The 26,985-nt window shown below is 41.6% G+C and overlaps 1 protein-coding gene across 6 annotated transcripts in view; it reads left to right on the plus strand.

Moving 5' to 3' along the window:
• Position 1: 1 nt before the first annotated feature.
• The window catches only part of ATF6 (activating transcription factor 6), an 84,573-nt gene continuing 57,589 nt past the window's right edge, over positions 2–26,985 (plus strand). For 5 of the 6 annotated variants that reach the window (XR_008237230.1, XR_008237231.1, XM_052801905.1 and 2 more), the window contains exons 1-11: positions 2–162; positions 254–330; positions 2,065–2,152; positions 2,498–2,592; positions 3,095–3,224; positions 3,456–3,662; positions 6,178–6,398; positions 11,883–12,068; positions 12,490–12,581; positions 24,354–24,497; positions 26,342–26,461. Coding sequence is in view for 4 of the 6 variants with exons in the window: in XM_052801905.1 (XP_052657865.1) it covers positions 93–162; positions 254–330; positions 2,065–2,152; positions 2,498–2,592; positions 3,095–3,224; positions 3,456–3,662; positions 6,178–6,398; positions 11,883–12,068; positions 12,490–12,581; positions 24,354–24,497; positions 26,342–26,461 (1,430 nt within the window). In the remaining 2 variants the exon portion in view is untranslated. Of the gene's footprint in view, positions 163–253; positions 331–494; positions 745–2,064; positions 2,153–2,497; positions 2,593–3,094; positions 3,225–3,455; positions 3,663–6,177; positions 6,399–11,882; positions 12,069–12,489; positions 12,582–24,353; positions 24,498–26,341; positions 26,462–26,985 lie in introns of those variants that run through there. The other variant, XM_052801907.1, reaches the window with a different exon arrangement.

Genomic DNA, 26,985 nt, shown 5'->3' on the forward strand with positions numbered 1-26,985 from the left:
GCGGCCCCCTTGTCTGTCCGCCGGCGGCCGCCGTAGGCGGGGCGGGGCGCTGCCGGGAAGGAGACGTGGGTTTCGGGAGGAAGGCGGAAGCGATGGCGGCGGCGGAGGCCGAGTGGGAGCCGGCGGGGCTGCTGCCGGCCCCGGGGGGCGGCCTTGACTGGGGTGAGCGCGGCAGCGGGGGGGGCCGGGGCCGGTCGGTGGGGAGCTTCTCGCCGGGACCGGGCCGGCGCTAAGGCCGCTGTCTCTCCCGCAGAGGCGGTGCTGGGCGAGGAGCTGAGCGAGCTGCTGGGCGCCGCGGAGCCGCGGCGGGCCCCGAGGGACGAGCCCGACGTGAGTACCGGGCGGGGACGGGGGGCGGCGGGAGGCCGGTGTGCCCCCACGGCCCGGCTCGGGGGGTGGAGGGGGCGGCGGGGGATCCCCCGAGGAGCAGCGCTGTAGGTTTCATGGCGGCCGTCTGGCAGGAGACACCGGAGCTCCCCGGCTGGAGCGCCGGTGGCTTACAGGCCTTCACGCGTTCTCCCCCGCGTTAGCTGTTGAGACGCGGAGTTATCGATCTCGTAATAAACTGTGGGGATCACAACTAGAGGTTTAAAAGGAGAGGGTTTAAGGGCAAGGTTTGAGGTGCCGCGTCCAGGAAAAGCTGTGCTGTCACTGGCCTAAGGAAGGTAAACTCCCCCTGCGAGGCAGTGCTGATGGGGAGTACGTGTCTGGGTTGCGTGGAAGGAGAAGCGTGAAGAAGTGTGGGTACGTTACATCTGCTGTGCTTTATCACTTTGCCTGTAAGATGGCTTCTTGTTTTCTTGTCTATTGTAGGATTTTCTCCTAAAACCTTTGCTTGTAACCTTATGCATTAATCCCCGTGTTTTTCACTGTCTGATCATACATACTGTTTTTTCTGTCCCAGGGCATTTGCCTTATGGATTCTCCACTCTGTGTTCTTCCCCCTGTCTTCTCTCTGCTCACTGTGTCCTAACCCACCTCCAGCACAACCCCTGGGTTATCCAATGTAAACCTGAGGTATTAAGAGCATTAATGTGGGAACTGCTTGATTGTACAAGGGAAAGGTATTGCCCATTGGCAGGTCAGCGTTAGTTACCTGTGCAGCAGCTCTTACTGCACGGCTCAGGCTGTGGTTTTTTGTCATTCTTCCTATAAGTGTACTCTGATGAGCTTTCTCTTCATCCTAGCCTGCAAATATTAACATCTATGCAGTCTGCAGACTTTCTGAGCCTCCCTTTATGAGGCAGGTTGAGAATGTAAGGAAAGGTACATTTGCAGGATAGTTTTTAGCAAGAAAATTTTTGCTGTGTATTTTTTCTAAGTTCGGTATGTGATATTTATATTTTTTATGCAAGTGCTTATAAAAATGCCACATTTGAGTAGGGAACTGAGACTGACAGATTTATCATCAGAAAAAATGGAGCAAAAAACCTGATCATTGTTTTAAAGGTCTTATAATAAATAATATGTGTGAAGTGATTTTAGTCTATTTTTTTTTTTCTGTTGGAGAAGGAAACTGGTGTGCCTGGCTTTAGAAGATGATGGTGTCACTTTATTCAAGTATAGGGAGACCTAATACATACTCAGCAAATCAGTCCTTGTGTCTCTTTTCCTGCTGGTAAACTGCCGCTGATGCTGCTTTTGCTTATAAAGTGCTTTGAGATGTGGTGATGGAAAGGCATTAAGTAAATATCTCAGTGCAGATGGGGGGGGGGGATGGCAACAAGTTGCTACAACTTGTGCTTTATATGAGACGGTTCAATGACTGGACTTAAAACTCTTGCTTTACAAATTACTGATAATGGTACAATAATTAGTGATGGTCTTAAACTGACATACTCCTTTCCTACAGGTCTAAGCTTTAGAAGAAGCCTTGTCTTGTGTATTCCAGTTGAGAATTGTCCCCTTAAGGGCTTTTATTTCTGTGTGCCTTAAGGCAACTGAAGTGATAGTTGTGTTGTTTTGTTTTGTTTTCCAGAGCCATAAGAATGTGAACATAATGGCTGGTGGTTTCAATGTATATTGTATTTTTGTATTGTTTCTTTTTCTGAACTGTCATTTCAGGAAAATGATCTCTATAACTTTCATTTTGATTTGGATTTGATGTCTTGGGACTCCGACCTTTGGAATATTACAGGCCATGCTTATACAGGTAATTAACCTTCAGTATTTTGCAGGTGTGACTATTCCTCCCCCCGCCCTCCCTCCCCAAAGGGTGAGCTGTTACAACTTAAGGATAGTGGTAACTTACGTAAAACTATTTGATGCCCTGCAGCATTTAAGTCTGCGATGAGAAGTCATGCTGTGTTTCTGTAGCATGGGTACAGCTGGCGAGGACTGCCCCACAAGCTAAGCTGTGTAGTATCTTTAATCTCGCTATGTTTTCTGCTGTGCCTTGCTTCAGGAATTAAATAGCTGGTGTAGGGCGGTGTGTTCTTTACTGATCTCCCGTTGCTAAAAACTTGTATGGTAAAATTTTTTTATCTGCCTCTTGCAGATGCAAGCGTGAAGACAGAACCCTTATCACCAGCCACTTCAAATTGTTCAGTCCCTTCTCCATCGTCTGTGGACTCTCCAGTGCAGAATGTGCCTGTATGCAGAAACCTCCATGTAACACAGATAGCAGCAGTCATTCAGAACCAGCTGTGACAAACAAAATGCCCAGTGATTTACTTCTCTGACCAACTTCATGGCATAAGAGGAAGCAGCTTATTTTTCGAACCCTTGCAAAAACAACTTCCCTTCAGTGATGTTTTGTTTCCTCCCCTGCTGTGACCCATTCTAAAAAGAGCATGTTCCGTTCTGTTTCCTCAGTTGTGTTTATTAGCCTGGTTGCCAAAAAAACGCCTTTTAAAGGCTTCTGAGTCTAGCAGTTGCTGGCTTCTGCCTCCTGTCGCTCTGCTGATGGGGAGAAGTACTTTTTTGGTTTTCAGTGGTACTTAGCATTGACCGGAATAAAACTGTGGAATAAAACCTTTTTCCTGTTTGCTGCAGCAGCAACACAGATGTGATGAAAGGCAGTTACACTCTGAACTGCTAGTAGGCACTTTCATGTGTTTCTGAAGCATTAATCTCATGTACTTTCTGTCTGCAGGATGATGTGGACTTCAGCTGTAGCTCCCAGATGTCTCCCATCTCTCTCTACAGCAAGAGTTGCAGAAGTCCTGCATCCCCCGAAGGAGATGGAGGGAAGAAGCCTGCTGTCAGCATCACTTCTCGGTCTGGTATGAGAGATCGAGTTACTTTGATTCCGCAGATAGTATGCGTCTTGCATATGAATGTTTAACTAACAGACACTAGTATATCCTCTCATTTCTGACTTGAATTTGTGATCAGATATGTTTGTTTTTAACAAATATTATAGATGGGTAAAAAAACCCCATACCAAACCCCGTGTTATTACTGCTTGAATTCTTTATCTTCTGGTCCAACTCTGACTCTTTTTCCTTTCCTAGCAAATAATTCTGTGAGGACCCTGAAGAGGTGTGGTCAGACAGTGTCCAGGCCTTTGATACAACCCAAACCTCTTTTGCCTGCTGTACCTGAAGCTCAGGCTAACATTGGCATCCCAGCTAAAACCATCATTATTCAGACTCTTCCCACACTTGTGCCACTGCCAAAGCATCAGCCAGTTGTTAACATCCAGCCAGCGCCTCCTAAAGGTAGGTGAATTGTCTTGACTGAGCCAGGTCTTGGGGGTAAACACTATGTCTGTTTGGGATGGTCACTAGAATGAAGTTAGCTTTGGCAAGTGAAATGGGAAGGGTAGGAGAAAAAAGAGGGGTGCTACATTCTTTGCTGAAAAAGCTTTAGGCTGAGAAGATGGCCATATTCCTCTCTCATATAGTCCTATGAGAAACAGCACTCACCGGGGCGTTATGTGGAATGGAAGACAGTGTAGCAAAAGAGACTATGCTGAGCGCTGGCAGTTGTGGAGGTAAAACTGCTGATTTGGGAGGATCTCTAGGGCCCCTTGCTCTGCTCCACTTGTGATGGCAATTGGTGCATAAGGTAATAACAGTGCTATTCTGTCGTAACCAAAGGAAGATTCCAGCAGAATCAGTTAGGACGGCTCAAATGAAGCTTGAAAACTTGGGAGGAGCGATAAAAGCTTTTTTTCACCCACATGAAACTTGGCCACAGGATGGTGGGAATGTGAATTTATGGCTTTTTATCTCACTAAACAGCATTAAATAGGATGTTGTGAAATTAAGAAAACCATGTCAGAGGTTAGAAAAGTTGCATACAGCTGCAGGGTGATGTTAACAACAGGCAAGTGATTTCCTGTCCCCTGATAATTCTTCATTCCTCCTGTTGCCCTGTAATGGATTTTTGAAGTAGCTCGAGCCTTCATTTCTGAATCCAAAGCATTATTTTACTCTTCAGCTAAGACAATAAGGACATAACTTGCATTGCTGAAATTGTCAGATGCAGTTGCTCGCTTTCACCAGCTGATGGCTGCAGTCTCTTGCGGTTGACTGCACAGGCACTGAGGCGTGGAAGGAAAAGGAGACAAATGCTTAAGGGCATGTGTCTAGAGATCATTGCAATAGTGAAAAATTTGTCTCTATTACTAAGTGCTCTTCCATCAGGAGTTAAGCCAAAGCTGGAGACACTGACATTTGTTACAACATGCCTAAGATTGTTAGACCGCTTCAAACAGAGGTCAGCACAGTCAGTGTGACCTAATTCTTATTCCTTCTGATGTTCCAGCTGATAAAATACCATCTGGAATAAGGAATGTTGGGGATATGGATTTTTTGAATATAAGTATAGTATTGTGAAGATCAGCTTCTCCTTTTCCCTGAAAAAAAGTCAGGAGAGTAATTTCTGTGAGGTGGTATAGAGGAAATACTTTTGGGAAAGTATTTCCATGCCATGTATTTACTTTAACTGATGGTGTGTTTAAAAATTCTGTTGTGCCACTTCCATAATAAAAACCATAAAGATCTTTTTCATTAATCAGAATCCCCTGCACATGACAAGTTAGAGCTACCACTTTAAAATATGCTATTATTTTCAAAGGAGCAGGAGGAATGATATTTTTACAGTCCCTTTCATAAAAGCTTAAAGAAGAAAGCATGATAGTAGAGCATCACATAGTTTATACATAAAAAAATTGTTGAAATAATCTCCAGTTCACTGTCTGAGTTCTTAAATAGGGTAGTACTAACTTCTGATGTCTTCAAGATTATCTCTGTAAAAAAGGAGATCTAATCCTACACCTCATACATAAAAGATCTTAGCGCTAGGTAAATTACTTCATTTTTCACCTTCCAGAAGGTTGGGTAAATGCTGTAATACATCGTTGTGCATTTTGCTTGGAATGCTGAGCTGCAACATGCTGTTTCTGAAAGCTGGCGAGGTCATCCTGTTACAAAGGATTAGAGAGACATTCATGTGTTTTCAGACAACAAAATATTACTCAGGCACCTGCTTGAGTTAAATGTAGTTGTTGGACTGACATTTCTTGGAAGTGACTTTTTAATTCCATTTCAAACTCTGTCAAAATTACTTCATTTTTTCTGCTTGCTTTTCTTTAAGCTCTCTTCAGCTTGTGCATAAAATTTCTTATATAAGACATTTAAAAAAAAAAAGCTCTTGGTGTGAATTGAGGCTTTAACTTATGTTTTGAAAGTGTAACTTGCATTGTTCTTGTTCATCTTTTTCTATGCTATTTCTGAATTGGTTTGTATAGTCTGAGTCACTTCCGTGTAGTAAGTTTTCCACTGAATACAGCAGTAAAGTAGGGATGGACAAAAGGAGGAGGATTGAGGTAAGCTGGCTAAGTTCTTTGAAAAAGTTGCTTAAAGTGCATCAAGTGTTAGCAATTCTGAAATGAGTAATGTTTCTAACAAGTGTTGATTTTTATTAACTTTGAAGAGCTTTTGGAAGAGGGATGGATTTATTAGATCCCTTTAATATGTGTAGTTTTGGTTTGCAGGATGGATTAAGAGCCCTGCAAACTTTTGAGCTTTTTTTTTTTCTTTTTCTTCTTTTCATTCCTATTCTGTGGAATATACTAATGCTGTAGAATTGTACTTGAGATAAGTTGTGTGGGGCAGGAGTGGAAGCAAGGCTTTCTACCTCCTATATCAGTATTCCCCTACAAACTGGTCACGTACAAATGCATTTCATATCATACACTGAGCACTCCTGTTTGTTCTTGTGTTCTAGGTCAATCAGTGGTGCTCCCCCAGCCCGCTGTGGTACAGCTCCAGGCTTCTGGAGTGCTTCCTGCCTCCCAGCCAGTCATTGCCGTCACTGGAGGGACCACACCACTTCACAATCATACGGTGAATTCATTGTCTCCAGCTGCTGGAAATGGCTCAGCAAGCGGCAAAATACCAGTGACTAAGCCCTTGCTTCAAAGGACCACACCAGCAATGGGGCTGGATGTAAGTTCTGACTGTGTGATGATAGCTAATAACCAAAGCTTGGAAACAGTTTTCAGTTACCTGCATGTGGGATATAATGGGAGAACCAGGTCGCTTTAGAGTCTCAGGAAGACTGAGCTGTAGTTGGGCTTGTCTAATAGGATTTCTAACAGTGAACAGGGAATTCGGCAGTTTGGCAAAGAATGGCAAGGAACAGTAGATGAATTGGAAATGTCAGCAGTAGGTCTGATTCTTTTTCCATCCCCTTTATCTCCCCAGATTTTACTCATGATTTTTAGAAACTTCAGGTATTGGGTTTCATATGATCCTAATCTCTTCAGGCTCCCACAGGGTAAGCTCTCAACAGTCACTGCACAAATAAATAAGTCTTTCCACAGTAGCTCACAGTAAGCGGTAGGTGTAAACAGAAATAGCTTTTGAGATGTGTGGGGTTTTTTTCCCCCTTCAGCTTTGACATCTTAACTAGCTAGCAAGCTGGGCGTTAACTTGGTTTAGTTCCTAGTAATTTGAAGCTGCTTTGGTTGCATTTTGTTGTCCAAAGGAAGGCATCATTGTGGAAAGTACCAAACCTTCTTGTTTGTGGCTTTTGAACTCTAAGGGTGGTGTTCTCCAGTGTGGTATTCCAACCACAGTTGTCGTGAGCTGAGGGTCCTATCGCATCTCTCCATGTGAGGGAGAAAACACTGGTGTCCATTCACATGAAATTTTGCAGTATTGTCACCTGCTTATTAGCAGCACAGGACACTTTCTCAAAGGCATGTACCTTCTGGCGTCTTTGGAGGGATGTTGTACAGTTTCCTGGTGTCTGAGAATCGCCACTCATGCTTGATGTTAAATTTTCCTCACTGTTTGTGTTTGTGTGTGGGCTGCATTTTTAAATAAAAAATTATTTGCTACAAATAATTCAGCAGCCAGACCATTAGGTGCAATGGAAACCTAATCTTGAATTTGCAAGAAGCTATGCTAACAAAGGTCTGTCAGTAGACAGACCAGTTAAGAGCACTGCATTTTTAAATGATAATTGCCTGCCATGCAAAGCCAACCTGAAGAGACCTGTCAGCAGTCATTAGATTTGTGACTCCCTGTAATCAGGAGTAGCATGGCACCTTGCCATTGTCTGAATATAACGTTTAATTGACAAAATGCCCTTATTGTCATCATACTTCATATACACATCTGTGACACTCGGTAGTCAAATGTGTTGCTGGGGTAATGAATAACTGTTTATTTTAAACGATGGTTGTGTGGATATTTCCACCTGAAGCTGTTTTATGGAAGCAGTTTTAAGACTTGCTATCAGCCTAAATGCTGCACATCTTAACCTGTCTTTATTGAAACATGAAAAAACAGTTGCAACTGCTCTTTGGCACATACTATGAAATAGCACTTTGAAAAAGAACAAATGTTTCAGGATACAGCTGGCGCCAGCAGGGTTAAAACATCTTGCGACTGCTGTAGACGCCATATGTGGCGCTCAGAGCTGCACAGATGTAGCTGTCATTTGAGCTCTGTAACATGTGTTTTTGTTTGCTAATCTAAGCAGATGTTGCAGGATAAAAAGAAACACTGCAGAACTTTCTTTTGCACTTAGGAGGGATAAACAGCTTAACACTCAGCCCTTCCAATGGATTAGACTGAGATCGGCTGATAGCAAGCTGTACACATGAAGCCCTATGTTGTGCTTGTCCTGATGGCACACGTTTATGCAGCTTGCCAGCTGCGGGCAAGTGCCAGGCTTTCAAGGTGGTCACTCTTCACTAGGAAACAGGTGAAGAACTTTCCACTAGGAAATTGGACAAAAACGCTGCCTAAGCAAGCCACTCTTCTGGTTGAAGCAAAGAGGCTCTTAACTGAAAAAGCAAATTGCCTTTCCTGTTGCAATTAAATGATATGGTGACATAAATGGTAGGTGTGTGAGAGAATCCAGTTTAGTTGTGTCCTTACAGGGCCTTTCTCTCATGTTTCCACTCTGTAGTGAGAAAGGATTTAATTCTGCCTCCCAGTTCTGTTGATAAAAAAAAAAATTGAAAATTTAGAAAAAATGAGATTACGCAAAATTACTTCAACATAAGTGTGGATTTCTATTAAAGAATCCTGTTTTCTGTGCTGTACATTGGGTAATTTTCATATGAAATAAACTCATTAGTCAAGTTGTGTTCTGTTGACTTTAGAGACAAGAAATCCCAGATCTTTCATAAGAACAGAGAAAACACTTGCATAGGTTTTGTATTTCTGCATTTAAGATGCATCTTCAAAGCCAGCAGCTGTTATAGGCTGAGGTAAGAAGCCAGCCAATGTAAAGTTCAAACGGTTTGTACTTTCAGCTCTTTGTTAACTTTCCCAGTGAGTGTACCAAAAACTGTGGAATGTGAGAGACATTCTTACTGCCTTATGCTAGAAATACAGCTTGTGTTGGGATGGAGACTAAATTTTGCTCAGAACTGAGTTTTCTTTGAAAGACCAAATTGAGGTAGCAGTGGTTATTTGTAAAGACTCTGAAGATACAGGACAATCTGAATCTAGTTAGTACTGTTTGAAGCAGGGTTTTGCAATGAAGCTTTCACTTCTCCATATTTACACCATCTTTTTTGCATGCGTGTTAGTGGTGGTGTAGTTTTTAAAGCTAGGAAGCAAAAGTTGCATCACTGATTAATGTTTGATTTTAATGCCTATATTTTCCCTTTATGGTCTGTGTTTTCTGAGAACCAGAAGTTACTATCTTGAGTGGTAAATTAATACAATACAACCTACAACCTGCAAAAGAAGTTAGCAGAGGTGTTTGCTATGTTTAATCTTTGTTCAGCACTTGTTGCTTAAGCAGTCTGACATTATAAATTAGTTCCTGTCTCTCTTCTGATTATCAAAATGCTCAAGCAAGGGGCATGTTTATCTTGATGCCAAGTCAGCTATGTAATGCTTAGTGCCATACTGCTTCCAGGTTCAAGCATTGTTGCACTGTTTCACACACACAACTCTTTCTGTTTCCTGAATCAGATTTAGGTAAGATCAGGTGTGCAGTTGTGGCTTATTCCCCAAGAAAAGCCAGGCAAGTGCTAGAGGGTTGACCAAGGATCTTAAACTGTTCTAGGGATTGTCAGTTAAAATAACTCAAGGACACAGTTTGGTTTCATTTAAGCAAGCTCAAGAAATCAGTGGAAGTGAAACTGGTGTGGCATAGACTGAAATGCTGTTACTGCACAGAGTACCTTGAATCAGACTGGGGAGAGCTGCTGTTCCTGACAGTGTTTGGAGAACACTGAGTAAAGGAGGGCAGTCTAGATAAATACCATCTGAAACGTAGCTGGTAGTGTCTGAAACAGCAATATAGACATACCTTAGGATGTACTTTTAGTGTACAAACACTCTACTGGTGCTTGAACTCTATGTTTTCTCCAGGGAAGCAGGTAGATTTGCCAGACGTTCCAGATACTTAGTCAAAAGCTATTCAGTAGTGAATAATCCTGAGCAGGTCTGCAAACAAGAATGGATGTAAACAATTTGGTCTTCTCTGTTTGACTTCATGATGCAAACCTCTTTAAAAAGAGGAATGTAACTACTTGTTTGGAATATCACACAACTCAGGCCAAAGCTGCTGCATGAACTCATTCCTTATTATTTCATCTCTGGACAGTTGAAGTGATCCTGGCCCTAGATTGGTGTGTTCTATACACTGCAGTCCTTGGCTAGCCTCAATCTGGTTTTTTTTCCAAAGTTTTTATGTCTGCAGAAGTTTTCTTCTGTTAAGTATTGTCGTACTTAAAAAATTCAAGACAAAGCTTAGCATTAATGAAAATATGTTAAAATCTTTTCCTTCTCCACTCTCTGCTAAAGAGAAAAACCAGAGTAAGTACAAACAGCTTCACTTTCACAGACTTTTGTCGGTGGCAGCAGACTAGACATATAATAAATGATCTTTACAGAAAGCAATTAGATCAACATGGAGAGAGCCCAAAATGTTAATGCACTGTGACGTGTTTTCTTAGTCTTTGTCACCAGACTGCAGTATCATGAAGAAGAATGACTTCTTCAAACAGCCTGTAGCCAATTTTTCTTGCAGACACCAAAGCCCTAGAGCAATATATTGTCTGTGTGTGTGGGTATATACAGGGTGAGGGTTGGAAGGCTATGGTTAAGGTTCTTTAAGCAGCCAGACTTTAACCGGAGCACGCTATCTGAGTTCATTGATGTTACTATTCTGTGACTTGTTTTTTTCGTAAACTGATACTTCTAGAATACTTCTCATCTTTTTTCTTTAGCTTTCATGCTCTAATAGATACAGGTTACTCCAGTGCATGCGTTGGTAGCTACTGGAGGGTATTCAGGTCTTTGTAAGGTACAGAGTTCAGTTCTCTTTTGATGTAAACATCATTAAGGCACATCCTGTTGTAGCTTAATAATGTGATGGAAGTCTTCTGGTTTTAATAAAAACAGAGTTGCTGTTGCTAATCTGTGAGGGAAAGGAAATCAACAGAGTAGTGTTTAAATTTAGGATTTCAAGTAGTTTTGTATAGCTCTGTAATATCGATCATTGTTATCCTTGTCAGCAGCAAGATGCTTTCAGTCTAGGTCGTCCTACTCAGTGCAAACCACAAAATGAGTAAGTGGTAAAAGATGATAGACTGTTTGGGGATGGGGAGGGGTTACTTTGAACTGTCCTGGTCTAGTCTTGCAGACTGAATGCTTGCTAGTGGTTGGAGTGAATTATGTGCCCTCCTGGAGTATATTTGCTGGTTTAGCTTCATCCAGAAGGAACCCAGTTTGTGTGCCGTATCAGAGGCTGTTCTGTGATGTGAAGCAAAGCATATTAAGTAGGACAGTCAGGAAATGTGCATCAAAGCCATACTCCCAATCTGAATTAAAATGCTAGTATAGATGCATCCAGAGACTGCATTTAAACTGCCATGGAAGTGCTTGATACACATAGAATGTGCAATCTGAGGTCAGGAACAGTATTCAAAATCTCAAAAACTATATAGCAGAGCTGGAAAAGGTACAGAAACAGTTGTAATCAGTGTGGAAATGGCTTCCATACAGGACAGACTAAAAATCTGTAGGACTTTCCAGTTAAGAAAACAGATGACTGATTGTAGCCTATGAAATGGTGTATGGTAAAGTGAAGATGAAAGACATTCTTGCTACCTTGCAGACCTGTAGATATGTATTTTCTGTCTTTGTGATTTGATTGATCAAATCAAACTGCTGCTCGAGTATACATTTTGTGTCCCCTACACACAGAAGGTTGAGAATGCAGACGAAAACAGAGACAATGCAGGGTCTGTTTTTAAATTATACATGAGCTATAACTGTTGGAGGTGTACTGTGATTCCTAGTTGCCTCTGTGCTGAACATATCAGCTCATTTGAAGCAGAGTGCAGGAAGCTATCTATGCAGACTTTTGACAAAGTAGAGAAGCAGAAATTATGCATGAAATAGAGGCACTTTTAACTTGCGGATCATTAACAGGCCTCTGTATTGTCTGTCCAGGTCAATGTCTTGAGAAGGCAGCAGCGCATGATCAAAAACCGGGAGTCAGCCTTTCAGTCTCGGAAGAAAAAGAAAGAATACATGTTGGGACTGGAGGCGAGGCTGGAGGCAGCCTTATTGGAGAATGAGAAACTCAAGAAAGAAAACAGCACACTGAAGAGGCAGCTGGATGAAGTAGTGTTAGAGGTAAGAGATTGTGATGAAGATCTGACTTTATATAAAGACAGTTGCTTAGGTGGAAGGCACTTGAACAGAGTCATGGAAATGTTGACTGGAAGACCTTTGGGGTTTCTAGCCCAGCCTCCCACTCCGAGCAGGACTTTCACCAACTCTAGGTCAGGACAGCTGTCGCATTATCTAGCTGACTCTTAATTCTTTATTTCATGGTGCTTCTGAAGATTTCACTTAGAAGATAGACTGGATAGAAGCTGAATATAACTTACAAACAAAAGACTTTTATTTTTAGGTAGTCCTGATGTGTATTCATACATAATTAGGCAAATATAAATCTAAAAAGCAACCTAATTTAGTGTATTTAGCTTCTGACATACCTTTGCATGTCTGTGCCCCTTTTTTATTGCATGTCTTCTCTGTTTTTTTTGTCTAGAATCAGAAGCTCAAAGTATCGTCTCCAAAGAGAAGGACCCTGTGTGTGATGGTGATACTGGCTTTCATAATGTTGAATTATGGTCCATTGAGGTAAGCTGCCTAGGAATTCCTCTTTGCATAGCAACTTTGCTGTCCTGTGATTTTTGTTGGAATCTTTAATACAGGCAGTGTTGTGTTTTAAAGCCTTGAGCTTGAAACATAACTTTTGTACTTTACTCTCCCCCTGCATAGGGGAAGACTCATCTGTATAATGGTTCCTTTTTTGGAATCCTTCTGGCAACAAGAGCTAGATCTTGTACTTTTGAATTTCTCTTGGCTTGTGTGGTGGTTGAACCCCAGCCGGCAACAAAGCAACAGGCAGCCTCTCTTGCTCAGTCCCCTGTGCACCCCCCCCGGGGGGATGGAGGAGAGAATTGGCAGGCGGGAAAGTAAAACTTGTGGGTTGAGATAAAGACAGTTTAATAGGACAGAAAAGGAAGGGAAAATAATACTGCTAATATAAGAGAATATACAAAACAAGTGATGCACAATACAATCGCTCACCACCCGCTGACTGATGCCCCGCCAATCCCCGAGCTGTGGTGTCCCTCGGCCAACTCACCCTAGTTTATATATTGGGCATGATGTCATATGGTATGGAATACCCTTTTGGCTCATTTGGGTCAGTCATCCTTGCTGTGTCCCCTCCCAGCTTCTTGTGCACTCCCAGCCTCCACTGGCAGGGCAGTATGAAAAGCTGAGAAATCCTTGACTTGGTACAAACACTGTTTAGCAACAACTAAAATATCGGTGTGTTATCAACATTATTCTCATCCTAAATCCAAAACGCAGCACTATACCAGCTACTAAGAAGAAAATTAACTTTATTCCAGCTGAAACCAGGACAGCTTGGCATTTTGTTATTCAATGCAGCGTACAGCAGTTTGTCTGCTCCATTTATACCTGAAGAGATTAGAGATGTGTTCAGGATCCTTTTAGAAAAAAAGTCACAGACTTTGAGAGCTCATCTGCTTGTTTATACCTGTGCTAATCACAATAGCTATGAGTTTAAGCTTCTTCTAGTACCCAGTGCAGGAAATCCCACTTTGTTCCAGGGCTTTGCAATCCTGACCATTAGATGTGTCTAGCTGCAATCTTCCTCATTATAGTGTAAGCCCTGTATTACTTGTTTTCTAGATCTGGTGAAGAGGTTCCCTCTCCTTAATTAGTTGAAGTGGTGATCAAAAACCTCTCTTCTTTGAACTGTTATCAGTGAGTCATAGGAACCAGAGAGCAGGAAGGAAATGCTGCATTACTTCCCAGACAATTTATAAAGAAATCTGTGGAAGAGAGGAGACTAAAAAGGGATACTTCTTGCATGTATCTGTCTCTTTAACCTGGCTTTGGAACATAAAGACCTTTTATATGAAGCTGTTCACTTTTTCAAAAGGAGGAGGATATTTCAGTAGATTCCCAGTCAGCAGTGTCTCCATTTGTGCTCCAAACCCCAGTCAAACTAAAGGAATGGGATAAATCTGGAGGAAGACTCTGTTTCTGACTATGACAAACTTTTGCAATGTTGGTGTTTGTATTTTTAGTAATATTAGAAAACGTGCTAAAGCTGAAATTACTTTTGAAGTATTTGCACTTACTGCAAATACTGTTTATCTTGGGCAGTGAAATACAGCTGATAATTTTACTTTGGTATGGATGATTTTAAGGTAGACCATTTCTTAGTGTATTTAGGGTTTGTATTGGGATTTTTGACTATTGGGCAGAAAAATCAGCTTCTGGATACTAAGCAATTGATTCGTCATTCCATCTGCATTTGCAAACATTACCCCTCACTTGAGAGGCATTTGGTGAGAACTAATAGAACCAGTAATCCTGAAGCTGGGAGAAATTTTAGTTGCCTCCACATTACAGTGAGGAGTTGGAATGCATGAAGCTCTTGTTAGTTTTGAGAAGCTTGGAAGCATACAGAAGATGGGTGGGAAGTCTTACCACAGTGCTCTAAAGTTCCTGTGTCAGCTTCTCTACCCCCAGGAATGAGTAAGGTGTTGAGCTTGATTGCAAGAAACTGCTGTCAAAGTAGACTGAAAAGTCAGTTTGTGTTCATATCTTTGTAACAATCAGTACTTATAGAAATGTGACAGGGTTAATTTCTTGACCTGTTTGATGTTTAATAAGTAGATAAAGCAAAAAGAAATTCTTGGGTGTCTGGCCGTTCCTGGCCAGTGTGGTAGCCGAGAATGTCAGTGTAATTGGTGTGCCTGAATGAGGTGGTCTGCATCAGTACTGGATTTAGGCAGTGGAGAGAAACGTAATCTCGAATTTGCAAGGAATTACTCTTACCTTTCTGTTTGTTTGGTGGTTTGGTTTTTTTTTTCCTAGCAGGATAAATGCTTGCACTGCAATTAAAATACCAGACTGTATCAAGGTGGTGTGAATGTTGATTGTGCAGTACCCTTTGGAAGGTTCAGAATGTGGGATATACAAACCATTACTTAAGATTTCACTCCTCCCATACGCATTTTCTTCCTTTTTTAGAGGTGTCACTGAGTGGTAGCCCCATGAATGTGATATTCATGATTGCTGTTCTGCTTAGACCTTAACAACAGAAGCTTCCAATACATGTGATGTTTTTCAGTCCCTGCAGCTTCTTACAGAAATAAGAAATTTTATGCTAGCTTATAGTTCAGCAAAAGTACTTCCCCCCCCCCCCCCCGAGTTAGCTAACTGTGGAATACCCAATTTCTATGCAGTAGTCAACTGGAGATAAATATAATTTGAAACTTTGTGACAGTGTTGCCATTTCTTCTGTGTAGGAAATCATTTCACTTGTTTAGCAGATAAAATTACCCTGCTGACACATTTTTTTCATGCTGACAAATATATTGTGTGTATGGGTAATCTGTAACATTGAATTTGGGAATATGGGAATGGGGCTGAAAGTCTGGTAGGGAAGCTGGTGTATCGACCCAAGAAATCTGAACATATCAAAGGGAGAGTCTAGTCCAGTCTGCTTAATTGCCAACAAGCTTTTCAGAACACTCTTCAATCTTGGATGTGGCACCATGTTATCTCTGAGAAAAGAATGTAAGTTGAATTAAATATAAATTGAATATAAATGTGAATTGAATACTTTCTGCTCATGAAAGTGGCTTGTATAGAGTTAGTAGTAACTCTGCATTGTATTGTACTGTGTTACTAAACTCTTTTGGGTTTGTTGATATTTTGTATAGAAAACCAAGACTTTCAGTTATTAAAAGCAGAAGTAATTTAGCAGGAATTCTATTAGTGTAAGTTTCTATTTTATCTATTTGCTTCATACTAGAAGAAAGGCGCCCAGGAATTTCCCATCTGTGTGTCAATGAACGATTCTCTAATCTTTGTGAATTATTTGGGTTTGGATTTAACATCTATAAAAACTTCCTTTTATTATTATTTAAGAATGATTGGTGAGGTGTATGAAGGGAAAAGGGTACATTTTGATTCAATTCCTTGCAGAGGTCACCCCTTTGCCCCAGTCTTGCATACCATGAGGAGCAAGACAGGAATTGGCAACCCACAGTATTTGCACAAAAGGCAGAAAGCCCACAAACCTTGGCATGCAGCAGGGTTGGGAGCTGGAACCACAACATCTGGAGGCAGGTATCTGTGGGAGGCAGTGTCTCCTGCCTTCGCACTTTCCTTCTGTGAGAGCCAGTGTCGGTCAGCACGGCTGCGTTCTCAGCTGGCATGGCACCCCTGAAAGATTGCTGACTTCTGGCATTAAGAAACATCTAATTAGCTGTGCATTTTTTTTATTGCTTACAACATGAAATCTGAAAATTTTCGAACTATTAACATTCCTAGATGTCCTTTTTTTTTTTCTTGTTTAATTTCCACATTTGTGTTAGACTGTGCCTGGGTAGTAACCAGATCTGAAAGTGTGTTAAATAAGCACAAACAATGCTGAAACAAATGGAAACCAAGCAGGTGTTCTAGTCTAAACAATCCACATATTTATTTGGGGAATATTTTTCTTTTGTTTCTCTTCCCTGTTCCCATTCGACTATAAATTGTCTTGTGTGTTTGGTTTTTTTCATGCAAGTCTTACATGTGATAGTGAAATATTTGCCTGAAACCAACCCAACTGATGTATAAGAAGTAGGGAAGGGAGAACAATCACAGAAGATGCAAAAGGCGTTTTTTCTGCATCTCTGCTGCTTGGGGCAGTAGCAGCAAAGCATGTAAGCCAGGTACTTGCTAGTAGCCCTAGCATTATTTTCTTAGCTATGACAAATGTTCAACTAGTTATTTTTTCCCCCTAATCAGTCTGCTCAAGCTTATGTGGGGCTTATCATCCAAGAACAGTCTTAGACCATTTATAAATATGTCAGCCAGCCAGAATGTGTCCTAACTACCATTTCAGATATTCAGTGGACAAAAAACAAAGAAAAATACGAAGTTGGAGAGAGGAAAGGCAGATCTGCAAAGAGATTGGAACAGGGGGTTTGAGAAGGTGGTGTGATTTTTTTATTAATTTTGTTTTTTCTTACAAGTTGGCCAGCTGTGTATGGCTGGAACCCCTTTCAAACTGGAAAACAGACTTGATGATGTAACCAAAAATTCTTAAGCTGTATTTGTGGTGGAGGATGACTGAGGTGGTGATTGATGGAGCTAAGTAAAGCTGCTGCTTTGAAATCTCTTGTGTCCTGTCGACCTACAGCAGCTGTGCTAGAATTGTTGGCCTTTTGTAGAGACTTCATTGCAGCTCCTCTCTAGAGTGTCCTGATGGGTTTTCCTCTACTTTCCAGGACTATCCTGGAAACTGAATAATATATTAAAAATTTAGATCCAATGAGCAATAAAGACACCAGCCTGGGTAGCTTAGAAGTGTGATTTGTGTGCTATTTTCGTAGACTGCAACAAATGAAGAAGCAGTGATTTTTGACTCCTGAAAGGCTTAGGAGTGTGTCTCATTTCTTAAATTGGTAACACAACCATTAGGAAGAAAAAAAAAAAAGCCAGAAGTGGTAGGATTAATCATCTTTACTGAAAATGAGGAAATCATCCAAGGGTTGTTCAGCTGCATGCTACCATGACCTGCTGCTTGTAAGGATGAAGTAAGCAAAACACAGGTCTTTCACCAGCACCCAGATTAGCAGCCCACCTAGTCTGCAGGCTGCTAGTCAGTACTAATGTAGCCTGCTGAGCTTTTGGAGCATGTGTGATTTGGGCTGCTGAAAGCACCATCCATTGAGCACACCTGTATTTGTGTCAGTATGGTTTAGAGCCCTTACTCAAGCTGAGCAATCTTGAGTTGGCATGTGGGAGAGCAGGATTATTCTGAGGTTTGGTGCATTCAGCAGTGTTTTTGGGCAAGTTTGCTGTTGTTTGAGCCTTAATGCTGGACTCCTTGATTAAAGAAACAGGCTCATCTTACGGCAAGCAGGAACCTAGGGATACCTTGGTGGTGGGATGTCAGAAAGTTAGAGAAATAGTTTTGTAGTTCCCTTAAAGGGAGCATTAGCTGTGTGGGCAAAGGAGCTAATCTCGTTACCATAGTATCACATGCAGCAAGTGTTGTGTTGCTGCAGAGGTGTTTGAGCTGTATGTTGTGTGCTCAGGTTTGTCAGTGCAGATCCAACCCACAGAAGCCAGTCCTGGGCCAAGGTCTCGGTATGGTCTGGGTCTCACCACTGTGCTGCCCTAGCAGGTGAGCTCAGTTGCAAGATCAAGCAGTGTCGTGGCATGTTTGAAAACACCCCAAATGTCCTCTTGAATAATATGTGGTAAGCAGACTAAAGCTGTATGCCTGGCACTTGCCTAAAATGAAGAGCAATGATAAGCAACTGAAACACAGTATTTTTTTTTTTCTTGTTGCCTTAACGATTCTTCCTGATTGTGTGTGTGTGCTTCTTCCTCACTCCATTACAGCATGAAGTCGGGCAGGTTAGTTGAAACCACCGATGGCTTGCAGTATAATGGAGGAGGAACTCCCCAGCCAGGTTCCTTGCTTGGCCATTGCCACCTTCCAGCTGAGCCTGATCTGGGAGTGGTGCTGAACTGTGAGCATTAAACTGTGGCCCATGATTTCCTTCAGCTGCAAGTTGTATAGTGTTGTCTAAACTTGTGCTGACTGCTTGAAGCATCTCTAAAAGATGTTCTGAGAACAGAGAACCAGGAATTGTGGACTGTACAACAGGGTGAGTTCCTACTCTTAGTTCATCCAATCCTGGGCTTTTTTGCACTCAGTGAAGGATAGAAAAGGATTGTTTCTCTGCTTTTTGCAAGCCCCAATAGCCTTCCATAGATTTTCAGGAGGTTAATAGACTTAAATGTGATGCATACCTGAAGTATGCTAACAAATATACATACAAATGATGACAGTCAAAGGGCTATTAATTTTTTACACACTAGTAGAGAGGAACTGGCGCGATGTGGAAAGAAAACTACTAGATGAGTGCAAGAGGCATGCAACAGTGCCATGTTAGCCAGCTCCTTCTGGCTGCCAAGGAAATACAGAGCCCTCTGAGTGTTTTAGCAAAACCAGCAGAAGCTCCGGAAGACATTTGTGGCTCTTAACTCTTCTAATATGGGAAACTTACTTTAATGTTTGTGACACTGAAAGAATACGTTTTAATGCTGAGTTGAGTGTACATTTGTGTTGGAGATGGCCCAAAGCTAGAAGACTGCTTCTATAGCACACCTTTGGTCTTGTGTTGTAGTTTCTCCTTGAAGAGAGAGAGAGAAATTGGGAGGAAAAGGACAGGTTGAGTAATTTGGACTTGGGTTCAGTTTCCAGACCTTTCAGAACCTCTCTTGATGGGTTGGTGCTTGAATAAAATTGAATACCCTTGATTTTCTTACAAACTACAACTGCAGGAGCAGGAAGTGATTCCTTCCTCTTTCCTTTACTGATCACAGCCACATGTTCATCCTGGCAGAGTTGTGCCTTGGCCTGGCTGTGCTCGCTTGCATTGTCCTGCTGCTGCTGCTGCAGAGCCTGCGCAGAATGCCAGATGCGCTTGCTGATAACTTATCCTTTTCTCCATGTGTTCATCTGCTGGGCTGGGAGTGAAATACAGAAAGTTTTTGCCCTGAATGAACATTGTTGTTAAGACTGCTTGCATCAGGCCTGCCCAAGCTTTGGCAATAAAGGCTAGCCCTCTTCCAAATAACTGACATAGTTTTCTAAGCAAAAATAAATGCTCTGGGTGTCGATACTTGCTTTCTTCCTTTCTTTTCTACCAGCTTTATTAAAAACAAATTGCTTTTTAAAGAAAGCACAACACAAGAAAAACACAGAGATCATCACTCCAGTTTGGGTTGCTTTCTCATCCTCCCCAGCAGAGGAAAGAGGCTGGATTCCTCTTACCAGCCCAGCACTCGCAGAAGGTAGCTCTGGAGCAGCCTGGCAGGAGAAGGTAGTGCCTTGCTGTCAGCAGATGGTGCCCTCATCGGGACTAAGAAATGAGAAGTACTTTCCAGAGAACGTTTGGCACTGTGGCAGCCTTGTCTGGAATCAGTTAGGAAGAGGACAAGGTCCTCAGTTGGTGTCTCCTTGCAATGTCAACTTTAGCCCATTGGAAACATCCCAGCTCGTATTCAGAGATGGTTCTGTCCCCAGAACACTCTTTGTTATGATATCACTATTGGCTTTTGTCTACAAATTACTGTACAACTTAAATGTCAGTATTCAAAACTTGAAGTGCACAGGGTTTGTTCAGCCAGAAGTACAAATGAAATTTAGTTTGGGCTCCTGGCAAGACTTGCTTTCACATTTATCAAACTGACATTCAAACCAAAGAAGTAAAAATACAGCTAAAATATCAGGTGCTATTGAATGCCTGGAGAAACCATGACAGGAGTGTTGCTTTTCTTTCTCTCCTATAATCAAATTTATCTACACTTCTGAACAAACATCTGCATGAAGTATTTAGTGGTTCTTTCTTTTTTCCCTTGGATCTGGTTTTGCATCTTAAACAAGCTGATCGCTCAGCCAGCTTAGACAGGGTTTTCGTGGCTGTGTGAAAACCCTTTAATGCTCAGGGTATCTGGGATATCCAAATGCAGGCTGCAAAGCCTTGGTAGGCACCCCAGGTGTGTAAGTGTGGCCAAACAGAAAAGGTTCCAGCTTCTAAATTGTTGTCTTGTCCAGTAAAGCCATTTCTCGGCTTCAGTCTTTCTTGACTTTTAATGTGGGGCAGTAACTCAATTCCTGCAAGTAGTAGGACTTGCTCAGGGTATATAGGCCAAAGTGCTCTTTCTTTTCCAAATTCTCATCTTGTAGCCCAACAGAATGAAAAAATTGTCCATGCTTTTACCATCTGTCACATTAAAACATTTTTTTTAAGCAACTATTGATATCTTAGCTGAAAATACTGGTTTTCGGAAGCTTTTTATCCCTCTGAATGGGATCATCTACCTTTCTTTTTCACTGTTTTAGCCTCTTCTACCTGATATTTTTAAATGCTCAATATTGACTTCACCTTCAGTGTCATGGTGTCAGGATCTGCTCTGTAGGCCATTCCTGTTCCAGCTTGTATTGTTGCTGTTCTGCTTAGCACTTATAAAGCTCAGGATGCCTCAGGTGGGCAGGTGCTTCCACATGTAGCTCTGTAGGAGAGGTCCATCTTTCATCCCAGCTGCTAAAGGGATTCCTTGGTCCTAAGTCATGTTTTTCCCCCATGCCAATTTAAGATGTCAAAGGAGGAATATTTCTGATATCCTGTGTCATACCCTCATGGTCCCACTTGGCCAGGAAAGGTCTTTGAGAATGAGAAGTCAGAGGATATAGACCATTACCTGCATGTCCTCTCCTATCTATTACCTGAAGATGGAGCCCTATTTACAGACAAACTCTGCAAGTGACCTCTCATGGGAGAAAGGAGGGGGAAGAAATGATACAACAGAACAACAACATCTATTCAGATGGGGAAAAAAATAACAAAACTCTCCAAGTAACTAGAAGGTGGAAGCAGGGCAACATTTCAAGTTGCGGGATTTTTCCTTATCCAAAATGAAAGTTCTTTTAGTTTTGGGTCATTGCCACAAACCAAAGAAGCAAGGAAGGGCAATATTTTTTTTTTCCCAGACATATTTGAAACTTTGAGAAGGCAGCTTCTGATCATCTTCAAGGTCCTAAAAAATGAATGGGGAAGGGGAGGCAAATGTAGCCCATGTAGCTTAAGGCAGAAATTGCTGCTAGCCCTGCTTCAAAAGAAGCATTTTGTTAAAAAATAACAATCCCGATAAAGGAAAGGACACTGGAATAAATACCATAATAATACCATATTTTGTCCTCAAGTTGGTGCTCATGTTCTCAGAAGTGGGAGCCATGGTTTATGCCTGTAAGGATGGCAAAATGTACTCTGTTCTCCTCCTTCTTTGTCTTTTGCTGCTGAAGATATCTTCTTTCAGGTTGAAACGTCCCATACTTAGTTGCTGCCAAAAGTGAAATTCTAATTTTCATGAAAAGATTAAGGTGTTTTAAGCATGAGAAGAGTAAAAATAAATATTTCCTCTCTACTAAAGCTGATATAATAAAATGAGGTGTGTGTGGTTTTGAGTGGCTATACAGCTAAAACAACTAAATTACAAAAACTGAACATTAGCTGTGATTGCAGAGCGGTGCTTATCTTTATCCTTGATGGACTTGGTTTGGGTTTCTCTACTTTTGTTCAGAGTTCAGGGGGAACTGGAGTAGCAACGTGTTGCATGTGGCACTTCACTTCGAACTAGTCACCTTGCCAAGCTGGAACCTGAAATAACAAGAATTGCCTTTGCAGAGTGAGGCAAATAGGAAGGAAGAGCCATCATGGAAAAATGCAGATTTGTTACAATTCTACTGATTAGGGTTTTGTCAGCTTTAACTAGATAATTACATGGAAAGTTTCTCTGGTTCAATGTGTCATTTTGAACGGGAAAGGGGAGAAGTAGGATAGGATAAAATCCCAGACCCAGTAGGTCCATCAACACACTGGATGGCTGATACACTTCAGGCTGTGGAGAAACGGTTTGTGGGAGAATTGCAACTTTCAGGTCTTCTGATGGATATTCTTGGTTTCATGAATAAACTTCCACATACTTTTAGCTGTCATGGCTCCAAATTAGGTAGAGTAGGGACATTATACAGATGAGTGACTTCCAGCAGGAACATGTGGTATACCTTTAAGAATCAGCCTTAGTTTTGAGCTCTGGTTCTGGGCTTGAGATGCTGCCAGCTGTGCCAGTGCTTTCACTGGAAGAGAAATAAACTACAATAGATAGTGGAGATTGTGTCTGTAAAATTGGATATCCTGGTGTTGCTTGATCTATGAGGCTGTGAATAAACCATCTAGCTTTCCATGCTATGCAGTAGAAGCAATGAGACATTTGGATGCTAGCGTACATATAGAGTAAGGAAACTGTAAGTATTTTTCTGCTCACTGTCACTAGTGAAAACAGAGCCTGTAGCACTTCTGCTGCCCTGGTTCTGTGCTGCTGCCTGGAAACCTGAAGAAGAGGAGGCAGTCCAAGCGACGTCAGCCTGGATCTGGGATTGCCCTGGCTCCAGCGGTTCTGCAGAACGTGACACAATTACACAGGGAGACCTGGGTTACTGTTAACAGGAGTGCAAATGTGTTGGCAAAAGAGAGAGGATTGCTAGGCAACTACGTGTGCCTTCTGCTTAGTTGTGGAGTATTTAATCTGCCCTCCTTGCGAATTCTTGCCTTTCTCTGTTATTACCTTTTTTATTCATTGCCTGTTGCAAAGTAATGCCATGTAACAAATAGGAAAATGAGATCTTCCTCTGCAGAGTTTATGCTCTGCTACACGGGAGAGGTGGAGCATGAATTAAAATGTACTCTGTAGGCAGTGATCAACATGCATGGCAAAGATCTCATTGGCATGCTGGGGTCTTGTTGGATTTTTGTATTTTCACTGTGTTGCTGCTGGTGATGCTCTGCTGTTGTCAGCTAAGAAGGTTAGGACTTGATTTTGTAAATATACATATTTCAGGAAGCAACCTCGTTTACGAAAGAGTAAAGCTAGCCTCTGGAGAAGATATCTTAAACTATTGCGTTTGTGCTTTCAAGATTTCTCACTTGTAAATCACTCTTCCGAACTAGGATGCAATCGATCTTTTATAGCAGTTGTCTGGTCATATTTCCAGCTCACACGTGAAATGCTGCTATGTTGCTTTGCATGGAGAGCAGCACAGATGTTCCTATGCTGCATGGCTGGCTGGCTGGCTGAGCAGCCCCCAGGGGAAGATCCTTAAATCAGTGCAAGCACAGACCAGGACAACAGGGTATCTGGGACCATGGCCTACTGCCCTATGTAGATGGGGTTGTCAGCCCTGCCAGTGTTTCTAAATCCAAGCAGAACTGAACACATATAAGTTTGCGTACGGTTTTGTTAGATGTCTGGCATAATATTCCAGGCTTGCAGCTGCACAGAATTTGGTAGCTATATTTTCCTTACATATTGTAGTAATATAAACTGTGTCAATTGTGCTTTGAGGCTGATGAAAGTTAAAGTTCAGGGGTACTTTGATTTGAATATAGGTAATTTTCTTATGCCTGCAGAACTAGGTTACAAACAGATTGATCTCAGTTTCATCAGGTGAAGCTTATGGGGTGACATGAAAACCAGAGCATCAAAATCTTTCGAACAATTAAAACTGAAGAAGAGAAAAGAATTGCTTTTCTGTCTACTAATGCTTTGAATGGCAGTAATATAATGACACAAGACATCATGTTTTTATGTTAGATATGACGTGAACCTTATCCATGTAACATAGTAGCAGCCAGAAATGTATCCACCTGAGTATTTAACACATTACAGTAAAGTGTCTTGCAGACCCTTCATATATGTGATACGATTTGCTATGGTTATTATGTTTTCCAGTGTATTTGAAAAGGATCCCAATGGAGTTGATTCCACTGCGAGTTCCAGCCACCGGACTAGAAATCTTCTGGAGTTCTCAGCTAGCCAGGAGTCCAGCACAGCTCAGAAAATACCTGGAGACATCATTCCTGAGAAGAGTAATAGGTAAGATGAAAACCTTTGACTTGTTTTAAGTGGCAGAGGGCAATGGTGCTTTTAGACCTCGCTGCCCTTGCATTTGCTAACCTTTTTGGCCAGTGTCATTGCTGCTCTTATAGAGCAACTGAGTTTGCAAACACAGTGTTTTGAAAGCTGATCTCTTTTTTTTTTTTTTATTATTTAACAAAGTTTACCAGGTTGCTTTTCAAATGAATATGATGTTTTATCTCCGAGATTACCCAATACGTAGAGCTTCAGAAGTGTACACATGGCTATGCTATATAGTGTTAGGGACAGTGTGGTGGAAGAGAGCATACAAACAAGTGTATGTCATGGAGATTTTCATGACCTCCTTCAGTTCTTCATCTGTCTGCTTTTTTCCCTGATCTTTATTTTAGCTTGCATAGTTATGGTATTTGTCATATTATCTATCTCTTCTTACTTTTCAAGCTGGAGTACTTATTTTCTCAGTTGCTCAAGAGAAGACTGGGGAAGTTCATGATTAAGAACATACTCTGAACTTAGCACTGTACTTCTTTAGAAACCTCTGAGTCCATCCTTATGCTTACCCATTACTTAATTATATAGTTGCTTTCAAGCTTCCTAGATCTCTAGCATTCGGTGCATAAATGAAGATATAATTGTCTCCAGACTGAAGTCTGGCTAATCCAGCTCATGTTTTGCCCTTACAAGATTTATCCTATCAGATTGTCCCTTTCCAGTAGAGTGTTTTGGCAGGTTGAACAAAGCCAGGCACAGATGTGCAGAAAGCCCTAATATATTTTGCCATGCAGAAAGAAGGCAATAAATTAAGAGCATTTTAAGGCTGTAGCCATGGTGAGGGCTTTGTGTCCTATGTGGCATGTTTCAGACCATGACTTACGCGACGTAGTAGTAGAGTGGTTCTCTTAGGAGGTTATGCTAGTGCCTATACCTCCTCCTTGTCTTTCACTCTTTCACCTTGTTTTTTGGCAAGCTGTGGGCTCTTTGCTGCATATTCTCCTTTATGAGTTCTAGATGCAGTAAACAGGAGAAGCAGACATGAAGATGAAGAGAAAGCTGGGAAAGGGAGGGGGAATGTGAATAAGGCTTTCATAAGCTTTTATACCTGATCTTTCAGAAAGAATTTGAGATTTAGGAGCTACAAGTCTTGTCAAAACCAAGAGGACTAACGCTGTTATATTGATACCCTATCAAAAAAGGAACTTATAATACGTATTTGGTGATAGCAGTTAACCCCTCAGGAGGTACGGGTAACCAGGAGAAAGGAATATTGGTCTTTGCTTTGTTGCTGAGAATGCTGTGGATTTTTGTATTGAAATACATGCTCTTTCCCACTTTTTTTATCAAAGCCAAGCTAGCTTCCAGAGACTGTTAGAGATGTAAATCCCCTCCACTCAGTGGTAATGTAGTTTGTGGCTGCTCCATTGTCATATAGCTCACAGTCTTTACATCTGCATGGTTTTAGTGACTAATAAATTTAGTATTTCTGTAGCAAATCTTGCATGGCTCTGGAATGAAAGAGAAAGTTGCCTCTGCAGAGATCTCATAGTTTACATATTATGAGGAATATTTTACAGGCTACATTTTCTTTCAATATCTGGCCTGTTTGGGAAGAAATCCAACATCTGCTAATGCTCAACTGTCTGTTGAGTGCTATCAGACCCCTTTGGGGAATTGACTGAGACCATTGGATGATTGATAGAAGTTGTTATTCACCTGTATCGAAGGTCCCATAGGAGCAGCTGTAACCTTTGTGGGTTTGCTGATGATAGTGCTTATTCTCTGGATTTGGTCAAAGGTTCATGAAAAACTATTTTAAGGGATTTCCTGTTTTCTTTTTTTCCCAGGTATGATCATTCTGTATCTGATAACAAAGCACTGATGATAGTCTCAGAAGAACCACTGTTATATATTTCACCACCACCACCCCCCTGTCAGCCCCTGATCAACCGGACAGAGTCGCTCAGGTGAGCAAACAACCTTTTCTGAGCATTTAAGCTTTTATTAGGAGTTTAGATATAAATTGTGTGTGGAGTGAACGCTACTGGATAGTCAGCTCTGGATGATGTTATTGTCCATTCATAGTGTTCATTCAGTATGTGACCAGTGCCTCTGTACGTGTCTGCACTGTCCAGCGTCTACTACCATGGAGACAGGAGATTGATCTGGATCTTTGTCATCTTTTGATGTTTTCAGTAACGATTTTCACTCAGTTTTCACACTGGTCATTTAGCAATAACCAAATAACAATTTTTTGATTGCCTGGAGGTTTTTCATGACTCGAAAGAGAAATCACTTCATATGTAGCAATGTTCATAATATGGAAATCAAGTCCAGCTAAAAGCCTGTTCCATCTGAAGTATATAAAAGGTGGTCTCCTACTCTTCAGCTTCCGATACAAACAGACTTAACCTGACATTGCAGATGTGCTTTATTCACTGTTAGAAAACACCTAGCTCCACTTTTTCCAAAGATATGAGTGCCTCACTAA

Source organism: Harpia harpyja, chromosome 11 (genome assembly GCF_026419915.1).
Source record: "Harpia harpyja isolate bHarHar1 chromosome 11, bHarHar1 primary haplotype, whole genome shotgun sequence".
Classification (NCBI taxonomy): Eukaryota; Metazoa; Chordata; class Aves; order Accipitriformes; family Accipitridae; genus Harpia; species Harpia harpyja.